The sequence below is a fragment of the Triticum aestivum genome, chromosome 1B, assembly GCF_018294505.1.
Source record: "Triticum aestivum cultivar Chinese Spring chromosome 1B, IWGSC CS RefSeq v2.1, whole genome shotgun sequence".
Classification (NCBI taxonomy): domain Eukaryota; kingdom Viridiplantae; phylum Streptophyta; class Magnoliopsida; order Poales; family Poaceae; genus Triticum; species Triticum aestivum.
In genome coordinates, this window is record NC_057795.1 from 206,842,557 (window position 1) to 206,862,042 (window position 19,486).

Genomic DNA, 19,486 nt, shown 5'->3' on the forward strand with positions numbered 1-19,486 from the left:
ATCATTGCCCTCCTACGCGCTTGCCTCCTTCTATTTCCCCCTTTGCGAGCTCGCATCACCTTTTACGGGCCAGCTCCAATCTGCCCTACCGCCATGGCCCCCAGGAAGAAGGGCAAGGCTCCGGGTACGGCAGAGCCCCCAACGGGGCCGGAGCCCGCGTTGTGCCGGTCCACCGTAATCAACCATGAGGGACTGGACAAGGTCCAGCACGCGATTGCCGCCGACTCCAATGAGTGGAAGGCGACGAAGATCTGGCCGGCCTCCCGGCTTCTAACCGATATGGAGGCCATTGAGATCCCTCTTCAAGTTTACGCCCTTCTCGCCGGCCTGTTTCCGTCGTTCTCTGATTTCTTCAATGTCGTGCTCAGGCACTATCAAATCCACACGCTGAATCTGGATCCTGGGTCCGTCATTCTTCTCCCCGCCTTCGCGTTCTTGTGCGAGGCTTTCATGGGTGTTGCCCCGTCCGTGGCATTGCTCTGCCACTTCTTCTCCCTCCAGTTGGTCGACGACGCGTAGTGCTCGGGGTGCGTGTTGCTTGAGGCAGTGGTGGCGACCACAGGCTCCGGCATCGACACCTCGCTCCACCCGAACGCGGGAGGATTCCGAACGTAGACGCCACTATGTACAGCCCCCTGCTCCCGATCCCGTCTGCCCCCATGGAGCCGAGCTCTAGATGGGGGCACGCGGAGCTGGTCGACCCGCGGCTCGCTCGAGTCATGACCAGGTTGGCCAACCCGAGGAAGGCGGGGGTGACGATGGCGATGGTGGTGAGGGAGTACGTCTGGCGGCACATCACTCCGCTCAGTGCCATTCCCGTCCAATGTGGGCTTTCAATGGCCCCACAGATGACACGAGGCTTTAGGAGCCTCCCCTTTCTCCCAGCATGCTACACGGAGTCCTTCGCCTTCTAACCAGCAAAGAAACCGCCAGACTCCCTTCGGATGGGTTCCCTCTTTATGATCACCCAAATGGGGGAGCCTTCGCCAAGAAGATCTTGCGCTTTGACGAGTGGGGGCTGCTCCCCGAGGGACACGAGGGGCCTCGTGACAACCGCCTCTTGATGACCACAGGGCATGAAGGCTCTGAGGTGCGAGCTCCTCAGGCAGCCGCGAGGAGCGCACCCCACCGTGAGCACCGCATGCATCTGCCCTCAGCCCCGCAGGTGGTGGGGGAGGCGCCCCACTTGTGGATGCAACTGCTACCCTTGCGTGCAGGGCCACATGCCAAGCCCCAGCGCGTCCCTTTGGACCCTGGAGCAGCCCGAAAGAGGAAAGAGCTCGAGAGCCGCCGCAGTCCTGCCCGAAGGACCATGAAGAAGAGGAAGTGGATCACTGTGGACAAGTAAGTATCTTGCCTTCCTCTATATTATCGCATACCCCATCACTGCCTGACTCTTGCCCCTGGGACACCTTCCGACAAAAGAACGAGCGCGCAGAGCACTGCCTCTAGAGGGCACCGGTGCCGTCGCGACCTCAGGCCTCATGAGCTGCGCGGTTGTGCGCAAGGAGGCGTTCGTACCCGAACCAAGGCCTCCCACGGGGGGCCTCAAGCCTACGTTCCTAGTGTCTTTCCTCTGGGGTGGCCTTTGGATTGCGGGGGCTATGCCAAGGGCTCCCCCGCTAGTCCTTGCCGGCAGCCGGGCGACTTGCATTGTGGCTCCATCTTCGAGCGGCGGGGTGAACCCGCGTCGGGCCTCGCCTTGGATCGGAGGGCCAGATGAGGGAACCTCAGCCACCGGGCCCTTCACTACAAAAAAAATACACTTCCGTGATGACACATGTTTGTCACAGTAGGTCGCATTTTCTGTCATGCATGTACATCCATGACGATTTTATGACAGAATCAAGATAGTCATACCTGTGCTGTCGTAGAAGTGTTCCATGACATTACCAAAATTATCATCACGGAAGTGTCCAGTTCCATGACGATAAATCGTGTGTCACAGACGTGCTTTCGTCAAGGGTGACCGACACGTGGCATCCATCGTAACGGAACTCCGTTAAGCTATCGGGTCGGGTTTTGGATCCAATAAACCCGTTAACAGCCCCGACCAATGGGGATTTTCCACGTGTAATATCATCATTGGCTGGAGGAAACACGTGTCGGCTCACCGTTGGGACATATGTCATCCACTCATTAGACCCAAGGAGCCTATGATACGTCGACATGTGGCCCGGCCCAACAGAAGCCCATTCCTATGAAAAGGCCGGCCCATTTGACTTGGTCAAAAGGTGGCGGGCCGGCCCACGAAAAGCTTGTTAACGGCCTGTTCGCATATTGCCCATTTACAACCCGCTAACCCAGGGCCTGTTACGCCCTATCGAAATTAGGCCCAGTAGCGTCATCTAGGCCGTCCAATATGATTCCAGCCCATTTTAACTTCCGGCCCATGTGTGGCCCATGACTTCTTTCGGCCCATATGAGGCCCTTTGTAACTCTTGGCCCATTAACGGCCCGTGGTGAAACTGGCCCGTAATGAACAGTGTATCACTTTATACCCATTAATGGCCCATTATTCCACTGGGCCGTTTCTAGCCCAAGTTATCTTTCGGCCATCTCAGGGCCCATTTATTCTTGGGCTCATTTGCAGCATTCGGTTACTTACGGCCCGTTACTGTCATTTTCTGCTTGTGGGCTAAATTCAGCCCGTCGTTATAGTGGCTCGTTTGTGGACCGTTAATACGTTGGACCGTTTTCATGTCAAAAAAACCCGTTGGGCTATTTTCATACAATTATCAAATACGGCCTATTAACGACCCGTTATGGTCCACGAATAGTACGGCCCATGATTGGCGAAATGATGATACGCCCCGTAGAAGGCCCATGGATCCTACGGCCCGTAGAAGGCCCATGGACCCTACGGCCCATAGAAGGCCCATCACTACAAGAAATATGTCAACTAGTGACCTTCTGTCAGTGACCTTGGAAGAATTTGTCATGGATCTATGACCATTTCAGACCAATTGGTCAAAAGTTGTTCGGGGGGCTCCAAACCCTAAACTATAAGGACCATCTTGGTCAAAAAGGTCATAATTTCCTTACATGAAATGGTCATAAAGCAGATAGCACTGGTCCGCTGCCTTATTTCTAGCTGATCATGACCAATATATATGGTCATAACCTTGTAAATTGTGGTGGGTTGCTATGACTAGGCTCCACCTCATCAGTTTTGCCTATGTGTCATGTCCATGTGGTAGTTTTTGCCCTAGGTTGTGAAGCAACCTATATTTCTATCATTCCCAAAATTGCCAAAAAAATCTCATAAACTCTTTGGGTCATATCTTCGTCAAATATGTAAAAAACCTTCCTTGCCTAGTTCAAAAATAATTCAAAAATATTCATTTTCCTATTCTGTTCAAAAAAACACTTTGTGAAGGAAGTACCACTTTGGCATGTCCAAATGGTATCCATTTTCTACAGTGCTTTCGTATGCCCAAATAACCATCCTCCACCAAATGCCAGCTCAATCCATTCATTATTTTGAGCCCAGCTTCAACATTCGTATTTATGTCCAGTGTTGTACTTTGCAAAGCAAGTACCACCTAGGCTCCTCCTTTTGAGCTGAAAATTGGTGAAGACGGTCCTCTTAGTAACTGATCATCCTCAGCCAAAACTCACGCCCATTAGCCATGTGCATTTCTCGTACCGCTAATCAAACACTTGGCTGCTTATTCATGTTTGAGCATCGATCGGTCTCCTCGTGAGAATCTTATGTTGTGATTTTCTTTGTAGCACCTACCTAGGGAGTGCGAAACCCACTAGACATGCCTAGGCCGCACAGAACACATGGCAACGCCACGGTCACACGGTGACCACGCGGCGGGCATGCGAGTTTACGCGCTCTAGAGTTGGGGCCCTCGGCCACTATCCAAACCTCGACGCATCGCCACCAAACCATGTATTTATGATTAAATAGGTACTTATGTAACTAGAAATGTTTTTTGGAAAAAATAAATAGCAAACTATGAGGCAGCTGCAGTTCAAATTTGACCCGCTTCCTGCTGAAACGGCGGCAATTTGTCTTTTTCACTAGAGGTGGATCAAAACTTTTGACACCCAACCATTTTGTCAATTGTGCATTAAATATGGCCTAGGATTTTATAAAATTGATTTGGTCCAATTTTGCAACAAATATATGGTAGGTCCTTCACAAAAAAATACATTTCAGGCACTCGGAAAATGGAAAATGAATTTTCCGTGTAAAGATAATGAAAACTCCCTTAGGCAACATTGTTTAGAATTCCAAGATGCACCCTTGTGCACAATATGAGATCATTTGAACAAACTATGCCATGAATGTGGCCATAAGATTTATCATTTGGCTTGAAAGCCATGAATCTTCACGCATGATAGCTCATTTTTGAGAACACTTTTTAAAAATAATTTCCGTATTACAAGTTTATTATTTTTCCTGGAAACTAGGTCACATATAATGACACAATGCGAAGGTTTTCCAATTTTTTGTTTTTTTCTGAATTTTTTATGCCCGTTTCAAAATGCGGTCAAAATGGCGGGCTTGACCGTTCCTAGCTAGTGGTTGAATCTTGGAAAACTTTTGATGTTTCTCTGATCAAATAGATACTTATGTACCTAGAAATGATTTTTGGAAAAAAAATAAAGATCAAACTACGAGGTAGCTGCAGTTCAAATTTGACCCGCTTCCTACTGAATTGGCGGGAATTTGTCTTTTTCATGAGAGGTGGATAAAAAAAACTTTTTACACCCAACCATTTGGTCAATTGTGCATTAGATATGTCCGAGTATTTTAGAAAATTAATTTGGTACAATTTTGCAACAAATATATGCTAGGTCCTTCACAAAAAAACTCATTTTAGGCACTCAAAAAATGGAAAATGATTTTTCCTTGCAAAGAAAATGAAAACTCCCTTAGGCAACATTGTTTGGAATTCCAATATGCACCCTTGTGCACAATATGAGATCATTTGAACAAACTATGCCATGAATGTGGCCATAAGATTGATCATTTGGCTTGAAAACCATGAATCTTCACGCATGATAGCTCATTTATGAGAACACTTTTTAAAATAATTGCCGTATTACAATTTTATAATTTTTGCTGCGAACTTGGCAACATATGATGAAACAATGCGAAGGTTTTCCAATTTTTTTTATTTTTTTTTGAATTTTGCATGCCCGTTTCAAAATGTGGTCAAAACGGCGGGAATGACCGTTCCTAGCTAGTGGTTGAATCTTGGAATTTTTTTTGGTGTTTCTCTGATAAAATAGATACTTATGTACCTAGAAATGATTTTTGGAAAAACTAAAGAGCAAACTATGAGGTAGCTACAGTTCAAATTTGACCCGCTTCCTACTGAATCGATGGGAATTTGTCTTTTTCACCAGAGGTGGATCAAAACTTTTGACACCCAACCATTTTGTCAATTGTGCATTAAATATGGCCTAGTATTTTAGAAAATTTATTTGGTCCAAGTTTGCAACAAATATATGGTAGGTCCTTCACAAAAAAACTCATTTCAGGCACTCGGAAAATGGAAATGAATTTTTCGTGCAAAGAAAATGAAAACTCCCTTAGGCAACATTGTTTGCCATTCCAAGATGCACCCTTGTGAACAATATGAGATCATTTGAACAAACTATGCCATGAATGTGGCTATAAGATTGATCATTTGGCTTGAAATTCATGAATCTTCACACGTGATAGCCCATTTCTGAGAACACTTTTTTAAAATAATTACCGTATTACAAGTTTATTATTTTTTCTGGCAACTTGGTCACATGTAATGATACAATGCAGAGGTTTTCCAATTTTTTTGATTTTTTTTGAATTTTTCATGCCCGTTTCAAAATGCGGTCAAAACCGCGGGCGTGACCGTTCCTAGCTACTAGTTGAATCTTGAAAAACTTTTGGTGTTTCTCTGATTAAATAGATACTTATGCACCTAAAAATTAGTTTTGGAAAAAATAAAGAAGAAACTATATGATAGCTGCAGTTCAATTTTGACCCGTTTCCTCCTAGATCGGCGGATATTTATCTTTTTCATGAGAGGTGAATCAAAACTTTTGACATCCAAGTATTTGGTCAATTATACATTAAATATGTTCTAATATTTTTGAAAATTTATTTGGTCCAATTTTGCAACAAATCTATGGTAGGTCCTTCACAAAAAAACTCATTTCAGGCACTCGGAAAATGGAAATGAATTTTTTGTGCAAAGAAAATGAAAACTCCCTTAGGCAACATTGTTTGCCATTCCAAGATGCACCCTTGTGAACAATATGAGATCATTTGAACAAACTATGCCATGAATGTGGCCATAAGATTGATCATTTGGCTTGAAATTCATGAATCTTCACACGTGATAGCCCATTTCTGAGAACACTTTTTTAAAATAATTACCGTATTACAAGTTTATTATTTTTTCTGGCAACTTGGTCACATGTAATGACGCAATGCAGATGTTTTCCAATTTTTTTGATTTTTTTTGAATTTTTCATGCCCGTTTCAAAATGCGGTCAAAACCGCGGGCGTGACCGTTCCTAGCTACTAGTTGAATCTTGAAAAACTTTTGGTGTTTCTCTGATTAAATAGATACTTATGCACCTAAAAATTAGTTTTGGAAAAAATAAAGAAGAAACTATATGATAGTTGCAGTTCAAATTTGACCCGTTTCCAGCTAGATCGACGGATATTTGTCTTTTTCATGAGAGGTGAATCAAAACTTTTGACATCCAAGTATTTGGTCAATTATACATTAAATATGTTCTAATATTTTAGAAAATTTATTTGGTCCAATTTTGCAACAAATATATGGTAGGTCCTTCACAAAAAAACTCATTTCAGGCACTCGGAAAATGGAAATGAATTTTTCATGCAAAGAAAATGAAAACTCCCTTAGGCAACATTGTTTGCCATTCCAAGATGCACTCTTGTGAACAATATGAGATCATTTGAACAAACTTTGCCATGAATGTGGCTATAAGATTGATCATTTGGCTTGAAATTCATGAATCTTCACACGTGATAGCCCATTTCTGAGAACACTTTTTTAAAATAATTACCATATTACAAGTTTATTATTTTTTTCTGGCAACTTGGTCACATGTAATGACACAATGCAGATGTTTTCCAATTTTTTTGATTTTTTTTGAATTTTTCATGCCCGTTTCAAAATGCGGTCAAAACCGCGGGCGTGACCGTTCCTAGCTACTAGTTGAATCTTGAAAAACTTTTGGTGTTTCTCTGATTAAATAGATACTTATGCACCTAAAAATTAGTTTTGGAAAAAATAAAGAAGAAACTATATGACAGCTGCAGTTCAAATTTGACCCGTTTCCAGCTAGATCAGCGGATATTTGTCTTTTTCACGAGAGGTGAATCAAAACTTTTGACATACAAGTATTTGGTCAATTATACATTAAATATTTGCTAATATTTTAGAAAATTGATTTGGTCCAATTTTGCAACAAATATATTATAGGTCCTTCACAAAAGAACTCATTTCAGGCAGTCGGAAAATGGAAATGAATTTTTCATGCAAAGAAAATGAAAACTCCCTTAGGCAACATTGTTTGCCATTCCAAGATGCACCCTTGTGAACAATATGAGATCATTTGAACAAACTATGCCATGAATGTGGCTATAAGATTGATCATTTGGCTTGAAATTCATGAATCTTCACACGTGATAGCCCATTTCTGAGAACACTTTTTTAAAATAATTACCGTATTACAAGTTTATTATTTTTTCTGGCAACTTGGTCACATGTAATGACACAATGCAGAGGTTTTCCAATTTTTTTGATTTTTTTTGAATTTTTCATGCCCGTTTCAAAATGCGGTCAAAACCGCGGGCGTGACCGTTCCTAGCTACTAGTTGAATCTTGAAAAACTTTTGGTGTTTCTCTGATTAAATAGATACTTATGCACCTAAAAATTAGTTTTGGAAAAAATAAAGAAGAAACTATATGACAACTGCAGTTCAAATTTGACCTGTTTCCGGCTAGATCGGTGGATATTTGTCTTTTTCACGAGAGGTGAATCAAAACTTTTGACATCCAAGTATTTGGTCAATTATACATTAAATATGTTCTAATATTTTAGAAAATTTATTTGGTCCAATTTTGCAACAAATATATTATAGGTCCTTCACAAAAGAACTCATTTCAGGCACTCGGAAAATGGAAATGAATTTTTCATGCAAAGAAAATGAAAACTCCCTCAGGCAACATTGTTTGCCATTCCAAGATGCACCCTTGTGAACAATATGAGATCATTTGAACAAACTATGCCATGAATGTGGCTATAAGATTGATCATTTGGCTTGAAATTCATGAATCTTCACATGTGATAGCCCATTTCTGAGAACACTTTTTTCAAATAATTACCGTATTACAAGTTTATTATTTTTTCTGGGAACTTGGTCACATGCAATGACACAATGCAGAGGTTTTCCAATTTTTTGATTTTTTTGATTTTTTCATGCCCGTTTCAAAATGGGGTCAAAACCGCGGGCATGACCGTTCCTAGCTACTAGTTGAATCTAGAAAAACTTTTGGTGTTTCTCTGATTAAATAGATACTTATGCACCTAAAAATTATTTTTGGAAAAAGTAAAGAACAAACTATACTACAGCTGCAGTTCAAATTTGACCCGTTTCCAACTGGATCAGCGGAAATTTGTCTTTTTCACGAGAGGTGAATCAAAACTTTTGACATCCAAGTATTTGGTCGATTATACATTAAATATGTTCTAATATTTTAGAAAATTGATTTTGTCCAATTTTGCAACAAATATATTATAGGTCCTTCACAAAAAACTCATTTTGGGCACTTGAAAAATGGAAAATGAATTTTTAATCAACTACGACCAATTTTTTAGTCAATTACGACCAATTTAGATGGTCATGACATCGTACGCGTGTGCTGCATTTTGATTGGTCTGTGGGCATTTCACGCGGATCATGGATGGAACACCGTCGGATGCTCTCTGATCCGACGATAGTCCTCACCCCAAGCCCACCTAAGCCGAAACCCTAATCCTCGTGGTCATTTTACATCCACCACCCCCCGCCTCCATTCTTTCTGCCCTCGCTCTCTTCGCCGTCCGCGCACGCCTCCCCTCCCTGCTCCCTCCGATGGCGAACCCCGTCGCCTCCTTCCCTCCTAGCTCTCCCTCCCAGCCCCGACCTTCCCGCCCCGCTGCCTCACCCCCCACCACCACGGCCTCCACCACCAATCCGCCATGCCGCCCTCGCTCCCCCTGCCGCCACCACCTCCATCGCCATCTCCCTCTCTCTCCCTCTCCCCGATCTCTGACCCAGCCACCACCCATGGCGCCAGTCAGAGCAGCCAGAAACTATGGCGACGAGTGTTACCTGGCCATCGCGGCGCTCTTTGGTGCCTCCTTCGCCGCCGCATCCGCCTACTGCATGTACCGCAAGACCCTTGACCAGCTCCTCCGCTTCGCCCACTCCCTCGACCGCGACCACCGCCGCCGCGTATGCATGCTCCCGAACGGAGCCGAGGACAGCGTCGGCGACCGGGAGGACGCGGAGGAGGAGGATGATGGTGGCGGCATCGGCCCTCCCCCGCACAGGGACCATGATTGTCGCACCCTCCTCATCCCGCCGAGGCTCCCGCCGATCCACACTGGCCGAGAGGGTACGTCCTGATCCTTGCCTGCATCCCCCACCCCAAGTTGTGTGATCGACACGGTATCTGCGCGCTAGCGGTAGTGTGAGGCATCGATTATTCACAAGCCCGATCCTGTCGGCGTGACATGTTCAGTAGTTCAGTGCGCTATGATGCAGTTTGTCAGTGGTGGTGATTTTTTTTCCAACCAAGAGTGTTGTTAGCGTCGGCCGGGTTAATTTATCCATCCCATTGTGGCTCAGTACTCACCACTTACCTAGTTCCTATTCCTATTCGCATATCGTACACTTCATTTATGTAGGGTTTGAGCTTTTGGCAAAACCTGAGGTGCTCCAAACTATGCATCTGGGAAATGTGTCCATCCTAATAACTTAAATGAGCTCTTTTCAGTGTTTCCAAATATGGTTTCGCGTGTAGTGATGAAATAATAGAAACAAACACAATAGTGTATAGTGTGTATTATGACATGGCTTCCCGTGCAATTTTGAGCATTGAACACCAGGGAACATGTTTTGTAACAGTTGTAATCTGCAAGCCATTTCACATGACGCTTTATGCTAATGCTGCCCTTTTTTACCAGTCACTCTAGCAAGCCCACTATATCTCTAGCTGCAAACAAAAAAGTCGGGTCTCTAGTTAGACCAACGACACCAAAATCCTCTATTCCTGCAGTCAGCACATTTGAGAGCATTGAAGATTCAGACGAGGATGTTGATCTTGAGCCAGATTCCAAAAATGAAGATGCTATTTAAGTTGGCACAAATGGGGCTATTGTAAGTGCAAGATGCATTTGCTTTGACAAGCAGTGCTTGCTGCGTACTTTTGTAGATAATTTGTTTTCTGTGACAAAATTACTGTAGTTAGCAATAGCATCCTATGAGTGCTAGTGTCGGGGACTCCCTTAACAAAATTCTGCTCTGGCTCTGTTCACACACTCCCTGCTCCTACAACTATATATCCAAGTCTAAATACAGAGTCAAGTGGCAGCCATTCTAACTTCTGAATTAGAAACTACACAAGTGAGTTCTCATAATAGTGTGGCTAGTGTGTTCCTATGACAGTCAATATTTTTCATTATAAATCTATTAGATTAGATTGTTGGATTCAAAATCAGCATAAATTGACACTTGGAATGTTTTCTCATGCTTTTCTTTTTTGTAATAAAACATGCATGCTCGGTGCTAACTCAACTGTCGATTCCTTCTTTCAGCCTACCCCAAGAAAACATTGCACCTGCAGGCCCTGGATGGAGCCAAGGACATTGCTAATCTTCTCTGCTCTTCCTCCTAATCTTCTCTTAACCAGAAAACTGCTGCTGCTCCTGACGGCCATACTGCTGCCCCTCTTTCTCTCCCAGTTGATTCATCATCTCGGGTCATAATTTTTTTGCATTCCCTGTTGTTGTAGCTTGTTGGATGTATAGTTTGATCTCCCAATGGGAATTATTAGTGAATGCTGATGTCTATGGTCACAAGATCCTCGGTTGCATCTGGTTTCTCAATGTCGTTTCCGCAGTTTGCAAAATGCTGTGATGAATCATGAAATCTATGGCGTATGTCAGACTTCAGAGATGCCATTTGGCATCGATGAGAAGATATTTCATATTCTGAGCAATAATGTTGCATTTCATACCGATAGTTGCCAAACTATAAATTGTTATAGCCTTTTTTCTTGATGTCCATGCATGCTTATATGTTTGAAGGTCAAGTGATGAGGAATAAACCATCAACAATATGATGGAGCTCTTCTCCTCTGATTCTTAGTATTTAAGTCCCTGATGGTACCTCAACACCCTGCTATGTTTGTGGCTTTCTATGCTATCCACATACTGAAGGAAGTCTTGCTATCTTCACAACAAATATATTTTTTCTTGAACGAGCTTATAAATTGAACTATCTCCACAACAAAGATATTTACCACTTGTAGTTCCAATCTAAAGTGTTGCTTGATTTCATTTGTGGTTCAAGTGATGATGAGAAACTGCAACAATATGGCAGGAGTTATACTCCTGTGATACGTAGTTTAACGTTTGATGATTTCTTATCTTCAAATAACCATTGTATTGTTGCAATGCTGCTCACGTTCTTGTTTTCTTATGAATTGCTTGATGCAATTTCTAAGACGAGTTTCTTTGACACTGAGGGAGTATTGTCTTAGTACTTGTATATCCATCAGTTGTTACCATGCCTTTGTGGCGCAGTCTGAATCTCTATAGACCGATCATATCTGAATTATGAGCCAAGCACATCATCTCTACAGTTTCAGAACGGAAAACCAATCATGCTATATGTATTAAGCAACTCCATTGCAATCTAATTTGTTCAGAATGGAGATGAAAACTTTGGTTGGTTTGCATCAAACCTTATAGCCACATATATATATATATATATATATATATATATAAAGCTTCCATTTAACATCCAAAGAATGCATACCTGATTTGAGTTAGACTCTAGTCTTGACTATTTTATGTAGGTGGCAACTGACAAGTTGAGTTTCAGTCTAGCTCATATGAAGTTTCTCTATATGCAGGAGGGCGAGCTGGAGGAACTTGAGAAGGGCGTGGAGCCTGCATGGGAGCACTTGGTCCACCCGCTCGAGCGCATCATCGATAGGCTGAACGTCGTTGACCACATCAAGGCCGTCAAGGACTCGCCCGACCTCTGTGCCGCTGTCGAGGATGTCCAGGTAGCCTCTTCTTCTGTCACGCCACCTGTGATCTGGACGAAGGAAGCCGTTAATTGGTTAGCGCATCATCGGATGATGATGCTGTCTCTGTATTTCTTCTTACTCCATGAATTATTCCTGATGAATGCTGCTTGTTTTGCACAAGCTGGCAAGGACACTAGCTAGAGCGCACTGCCGCTCCTCTTCTTGCATGCAACATAATCTGAAATTCATTCATTTCCACTGTGCGTAGAAAATATAGTTTACAACTATCAACTTGTTTCACTATTCAGTTTGTCACCCATTCAGCTTACTTACTAGGGCATCTTTCTTGTAAGAGTTTACTTGATAGTACAATATGTTAGAAGAAACTACCATGTCTCTGGAATGGATCATCAATCACTCTTTATACACTTGCAACTCAGTTTCTTTCATATAAGTTCTGCTGCCTTTCTTTAGGTTGAGCTACTGCCCTGTTAATTTCTTTAACAAACATTATCATTTTCCATATTGCTTTAACAAACATTATAATTTTTTCCATTTCTCAAATACAAAATAGCTTGCTCCTTCTAGTTGTGGCATCCCCACTGTTAATATTTATGATGTTGTTCCTCACTAATATAATATTTACTGATTATTGGTAGTCACTAGTATTCACTGATAACTATGCCCTGTTTTGATTTTTCTATTATTATTTATGCCAAAAGGTTAACATGTTCAAATTTATTTTGTTCCTGGCCATTTTGTTTTATAACATGCAGATGGTGGCCTCTATTCATGTTTCGTCGCGAGCTCCAAGATGAAGAAGTTGGAAGAAGCAATGCATGCTGGATCTAGGCATGCATGCATGCTCTAGTATCCCTGCTTCTGAACCTAGCTAGGGAGGTGCAGGACTTTGTTGTAACGTTGATGTTTCTGGGAATTTTGTTGTACTGGTGATTTTGTTGAGAGTTTGGTGTATATTTGCTTGCCACTATGTTTACTTGATACTTTTTTCTGGATTGGAAAATATATTGGCATTGAATCTGGGCTGAATGTATATCTATGATGTAAATATTATTTGACTTGAAGAGGCACAACCCAAATCAAGAACTGGATGAAATGTCTATTGGACCAAGTTTATTTGGGCTTTGAAAAGGCCATGGCCCAAAATATATTAGTGGGAACAAAGACTGAAAATAAAAAAATGGATTGTAAAATGACCGTGGCCTAAAAAGGAAATGGCATGTGAAAGGCCATGACCTAGAAAATAAAAAGGCTGAATTACTGGGCAGGCCCATGTAGCTAGCGAAAATTAACGGAAAAAATATATAAAAAAGGCTGAATTGTTGGGCCTGGTCATGTAAAACACCCAATTGGACCGGGTCGATTCGAATTTTTGACCTTTTCAATTGGTCGCAAAAATGCCACGTCAGATTGTCACGTCGGATCCGACGTGGCCTGGGCAGACAACCAGTGACCAAAACAAAAGGTCATGGGTTCAACGACCTTCTGTTTTGGTCGTAAACGTCTACGACCTTCTCACAGAGAAGGTCGTTAATTTTAGTTTATGACCGCCAGCTTTTGACCTTCTGTTTTTGGTCACAAAAAGGTCGCAAATGAAAAACAATGACCTTTCAATGACCAATAGTCAAGGTCACAAGTTGACATATTTCTTGTAGTGGATCCTACGGCCCGTACAGAAGGCCAATGGATCCTACACCCGTAGAAGGCCCATGGATCAGACGGCCTGCAGGAGGCCCTTGGTTACAACAGTCCATGTGCTGCCATGATTATTTTGGCCTAGTTACCAAAAATACGCTATTGTGGCCACTAGAAAAACACAGAAAAGAACTGCAATGACTACAAGCAAACAACTAAACAAGACAATGAGGAAATAAATAAGCAAGCAATTAATGCTGGCCTATTACCGCTATTACACATATTACATCCACTTGGCATCAAAGTTCGCCACTAGTGCAAATATAGGGAACAAAGCAGCGTATTACATACACTGGCCGTCAAAATTGGCCACCAGTGCATATAAACGCGGCAGCAAAACAAGAGCATAACTGAAACAAGTTCAGAAGAGCTCAAGAAACGTTATCCTGGGTATCCACCATGCTGGCAATAAGCTTAGCAAGCTTATTAGCTTTGTCCTGTTTGGCGCTAAAATCCTCCAATGCTTGCTGTTGCACTAGAAAGTATGCATATGAATGCTCCAAGGACTTCCGTAGTCCTTCCGCTTCTTGTCGCAGCACAACTGATCGATGTCTCTCAGCTTGTAGTTGAGACTAAAGAAACCGAATTGATTCAGACAGTGAGTTTGAATAGCTTGTGCTAGCGGTAGTGGCTAGTAACTCGAACACTAAACCAAGACAGGACTTTGGGGTTGTCTCACTGTCTTCAAGATAGTCTTCCTTAGCTGTTTTATCAGCTTTGTTGGAGACCAACAAGGATGTGTCACTATCCTGAACCTTATCTGCATTACTTCCTTTACCATTGCTTAATAAGGAACTCTTCCCCAATGTTCTTTCAGCATTCTAAAAGAAGAAACAAGCAGACACATAACAGGTTTAGCATGTACTAGTATATGAAACTCATTTTGGTGAACCGGTTCATTAGTAAGGTGGACAGGATTAAACTACCAATTCTTCTATTGCCAAGTACTAGTACATAATAAAAGCATCAAACAAACATATATCTATGTCCTATGGTCACTACATTGTCTTGCCAAATCAAAATAGAGACACGGTTCAAATCATATCAGTTCAAGACAAAGCAGTAGTGAAAGAATACAAAGCGTGGGAAACTACACGGCACAACAAGATTTCAGATGGGTACCACAGGTCTACATGTACAACAACACTATTGGCTCTGTTGTGATGCTAGTAATATGCATGATACGTGAAGTCAATTGTATACACAATTGAAATTGAAATCAATAGAGCTATTCATAAGAGCTAACCTGTTAAAGAAACATGCATGAACATACCTGCTGTGCCATTAGAGTTTTGATTGGATCCTTCAATTTAATAATAAGTTTATATGAGTAAATACAGTGATACAAGAGCAAAGCAGTATGCACGATAGCAATCATAGTTAAAAAAGGCGCGCCTAGGCTCTAGGCATTGGCAAAACACATTGCGCATAACTACGCTTAATCTGTGCATAACTGCGCATAAGCATTTGCTTTGGTCATTAAAGCGCAAGGCGGTGGCAAAATGCACAATTAACGCCTAGCGCTTTTTTGAACTATGATAGCAATGGAATCTTAAATTAGAACAGTTGTTCTTTAGGTTTAGGCACTTGTTCTACATGAACAGAGTACAGTAAGACGCAAGAATATAGTACTTAAAATTAGAAAATGAGCTCATAGACCTTACCACATTCTTGGTTCGGGACCAGTACAGAACAAGGCGTTCCCAGCCATCGTCGAGTAAATGTGTCTCAGGAGAACGTAAGGGAATTTGATGAGTTTCTTTGCTGGTGAAGTACGTTTTCTTCAGGTAATTCCGATACTGCCACCAAGCATTCTTGAAGATAGCAGAGGTATTAGCACAGGTTACCTCATCCTGAGTTTCCAAATCGGTCCTTCTCTATAGAGAAAAATGGGAAAATTTGCTGTATTATAACCATCATGGAGGTAGGATGTATGGGACAAAGCAAAGTAATTGCCATGAATAACATTACTTACACATAACTCCTGGACAAACACCTGCAACTGGCATTTTCCTTCATCTTCAGTATAATATTTCCAAGATGGGAAGATACACACATACGATTTAACAACATCAAATGCGATAGCTGCGAAACTACAACTAGCTGGTTGTGCTTCCTCCACAGGAATAGGCGTACTAACTGGTGGAGTTGGGGTTCGCCGTGGTAGTACTGGCCCTTTGGGCACTGGAGTTGCCTTACTAACTACTCTTGTTTGAGAGCTCTGTGGTGGAGATGGTGCTGTGTCAACAGGAACTGGGTTACTATCTGCTGGGGTTGGGGTTAGATTGGGTGAAGCTGGTTCTCTGTCCATCGCAGTAGGGGTACAATCTGCGAGAGTTTGGGTTATGTGCGGTAGGGATGGTTCTTGTGCATGTACAACCGAGGTGCTATCTCCACCAAGAGGTAGCACTGTTTTATTTGAAGACTGTGTTTTTAGTCCGCTGGATACTGGCATCACCCGCTCCAATTCAAATGGCTGATAAACAGGAAACATAGTTGAATGTACAGACATTGTATGAGAGACAGATGCAATCGATAGTGTGGAAAAAAGGCATGAAATAGTTGAAATGTATATTGTTTAACTAAAACAGATAGCATGACATAATTTCACATATATGATGTCTATCTAAACTGCATAGCATAGAATAACATAATTCAAATATATGATGAATAACTAAACAGGATCGCATGACATAATTCACCTACATGGTATCTAAGTAAGCAGGATCGCATCATTTAATTCACATATGTGATTTATATGCTAAACAGAGGGCATTCGATATGATGTCTGAACTAAGAACATGGTGTTGAATATTGTGTATATGATGTCTAAACTATGAAATGCAAGACACCATATGCATGATATGAGCAGTATAACCGTGCCAAGTTTGAGCATACACCTTGGTGGGGGAATAGGATTGGTCATCTATATCTGAATCCATCTCTGAGGAGCTATCGGGACCCAATAAGAGATCTGCTTTGACAGGTAGCACTATATGCTCTGAAGGCCTTGTTTTCACTCCAGATTTTTCCATCTCCCACCCAAATGGCTGATTCACAGGAAGAGTAGTTTAATGTACAAAAATTGCCGACAAATGGAAATGTAATGAAGAAAAGGATGGGCAAGATATCATTAAAATATATGATGCCTGGTTAAACAGGATGGCATTGCACATTTCACATATATTATGGCTGGCTAAAAGACATGAGACTGCATAATTCCCATATATGATATAGAAACTAAACAGGTGGCATTACAGAACATGTCTAAACTAAGCAGATGACATATATGGTGTCAAAAGTAGGCACTGCAAGGCAACATATGCATGAAATGACTAACATCATCATGCCAAGGTAGAGCAAACACCTTGGGGGGTAAATAGGAGTGGTCAGCAGCGTTTGAATCCGCCTCAGAACAGATATCTTCCTTTGGATTACAATCTGGAGTGGGGTGGGGAGGGTTTGCCATTGAACCCACCATGGAGCGATGTCTGCATGATGTTGTGTTGCTGCGCAAAATTCTTCTCTTTTTCTACATGTTCAGCATGACTGTGTACAATATCTGACATGCGTACGAAAAAAATATGGTGAGATTATGTAAGGAGAGCATGCAGAAATTTAGAGTGATGGTAACAACCAATGGATGGATCCAAAAATAATGATAGCAGGCTGATGATTGCTTCAAATTAATAAAAAGGTAGATGATGATTGCTTTACTATTTGTTTCCCACCCAAGATGAACAACATAGGCATACCCTAGGTGAACCAGATATTAGATAGACATACTATTCATTGCTGCCTTGATATGTGCCCCACAACTAATTTAGAACTCAAGTTTGAACATTAATTTGGACCTGACTTGGAGTCCAAGAGGTGAATAGACGATAAAGTAGCAGGTAATTTTAAGCAATGGATAACATAAGCAAAAACAAAAGAGTGCGACCTCTCTTGTGGAACCGTGTACTCCTCAAGTTCATCTGCTGAGTCGATGATGGTGATGCCGTTGCGGTGGGTGCCGGCGGCAGGAAAGGAGATCTGAGGCGGCGAAAGACGGTCAGGAGGCGTGATGTCTGGTTTGGTGGATGCTTCTGTCGATGGAGCAGCTCAGGTGAGGTGGACAACATCGCGGCAGGAGCAGGACAAACCACACAAAGTTCCCTTCGACACCTACCTGTAACTGAAGTAATTATGTAAGGGCTCATTTGGCTTGCATGATTCTTAAAGCATAGGGATAGGAAAAACACCGGAATAGGATAGGAATGCACATGGTAAACAGAGCATTTGTAAACATAGGATTTCTGTCAACTTGGGTGTTTGGTTTACAGGAATTGGAAGAGCAGAGGAATGCAAAGAAACATGGCCAAAATAAAGTGAAACCATATGAAAGCGTGTACAGCTAGAATGTTATTCTGCCACTAATGCACTTGGTCTTGTTTTCATGCATAGGATTTTTAAAAGTAGGTCCAGGTGGATGTTTTGCTTCATTCCTTTCAACAAAATGCATGAATAATTGAATAGTAGAGTGCCATTGGAAAATTCCCTATTGCTATGTTTTTCCGTTGAACCAAAATAGCCCTAATGGATCGACGTGAATGTATAGTAATAAGTGATGCAACAAGTGTACAACCTCTTTGCCGTAGCCGTGTTGGCCTCAACATCATTGGGTTGGTCGCTGAAGCAGTTGAGGAAGAGGTGGCTGTCGGAGGTGTGGAGGAAGATCTGAGGAATCTGTAGACGGTGTCCAGGGCACTACTCTATTGTGATGGATCGTTCTATCATTGGAGCAGCTCCGGTGAGCCATAAGACGTCAAGGCTGAAGCAGCACAAGACAAACATCATCAATCTCATGTGGGATTCTAATAGCATCTCCAATAGATGATGTAAAATAGATGTAAAATTTACATCACCAAAAACCACCTGACTACAACAGATGAGGTAAAAACTGTTGACTCTGAACTTAACTGCCGAAACTCAAATTTACGGTGGAATCAGAATGCTACTGTCAAAACTGAACGCAATGGTAGCAGAGAGGCACTTGACATGTAGTTTAGGGAGGGCCTGCAATTCATCTTCAACCTGCACCCCCCTGAGCCGCCAGCCACCACCGGCCGAACCGCCGGCCCCAGCGCCGCCACGCCACCCGGAAACAACTCCCCATCGTCACCTCGGCCAGCCCTCTAGGCCCCCCGCCCCCACCCTGAACCCTAAGATAAGAAGTGGGGTACCTTTCCGGTGAGCCCCCGTCCCCACTGCGGGTGGTTCTTCCTTAACTCCGACGAGCCCCCCCAACCCCTGAAAATCAACTGACCCAAAAGTCGATTCAGTCGACTGAAGTGTGGCTAAATCGGAGCAGAGCAGCAGCACGAGCAAGGGGGAGAGAAGCAGCAGCAGCAGCTGGGCGAGTGAGCGATCGAGCGAGAGCCGAAGCAGCAGCAGCAGCGCGAAGGAGCGAGGCAGAGCTGGAGCAGCAGCAGGAGATCCGG

At 42.7% G+C, this 19,486-nt stretch overlaps 1 protein-coding gene, 2 non-coding genes and 1 pseudogene across 3 annotated transcripts; all 4 read left to right on the plus strand.

The window, feature by feature from the left end:
- Positions 1-9,313: 9,313 nt before the first annotated feature.
- On the plus strand, positions 9,314-12,623 carry LOC123078022 (uncharacterized). The gene is made up of 4 exons (XM_044500406.1): positions 9,314-9,644; positions 9,937-9,962; positions 12,111-12,323; positions 12,612-12,623. The coding sequence occupies exons 1-4, from the start codon at positions 9,314-9,316 to the stop codon at positions 12,621-12,623; spliced, it is 582 nt and encodes a 193-aa protein (XP_044356341.1).
- On the plus strand, positions 11,156-11,252 carry LOC123151217 (small nucleolar RNA R64/Z200 family). Its single transcript, XR_006475549.1, has one exon. It is a non-coding gene; the product is annotated as a small nucleolar RNA R64/Z200 family (small nucleolar RNA).
- Positions 11,337-11,420, plus strand: LOC123151093 (small nucleolar RNA Z199). Its single transcript, XR_006475490.1, has one exon. It is a non-coding gene; the product is annotated as a small nucleolar RNA Z199 (small nucleolar RNA).
- On the plus strand, positions 11,595-11,673 carry LOC123151142 (uncharacterized; annotated as a pseudogene).
- Positions 12,624-19,486: the final 6,863 nt, after the last annotated feature.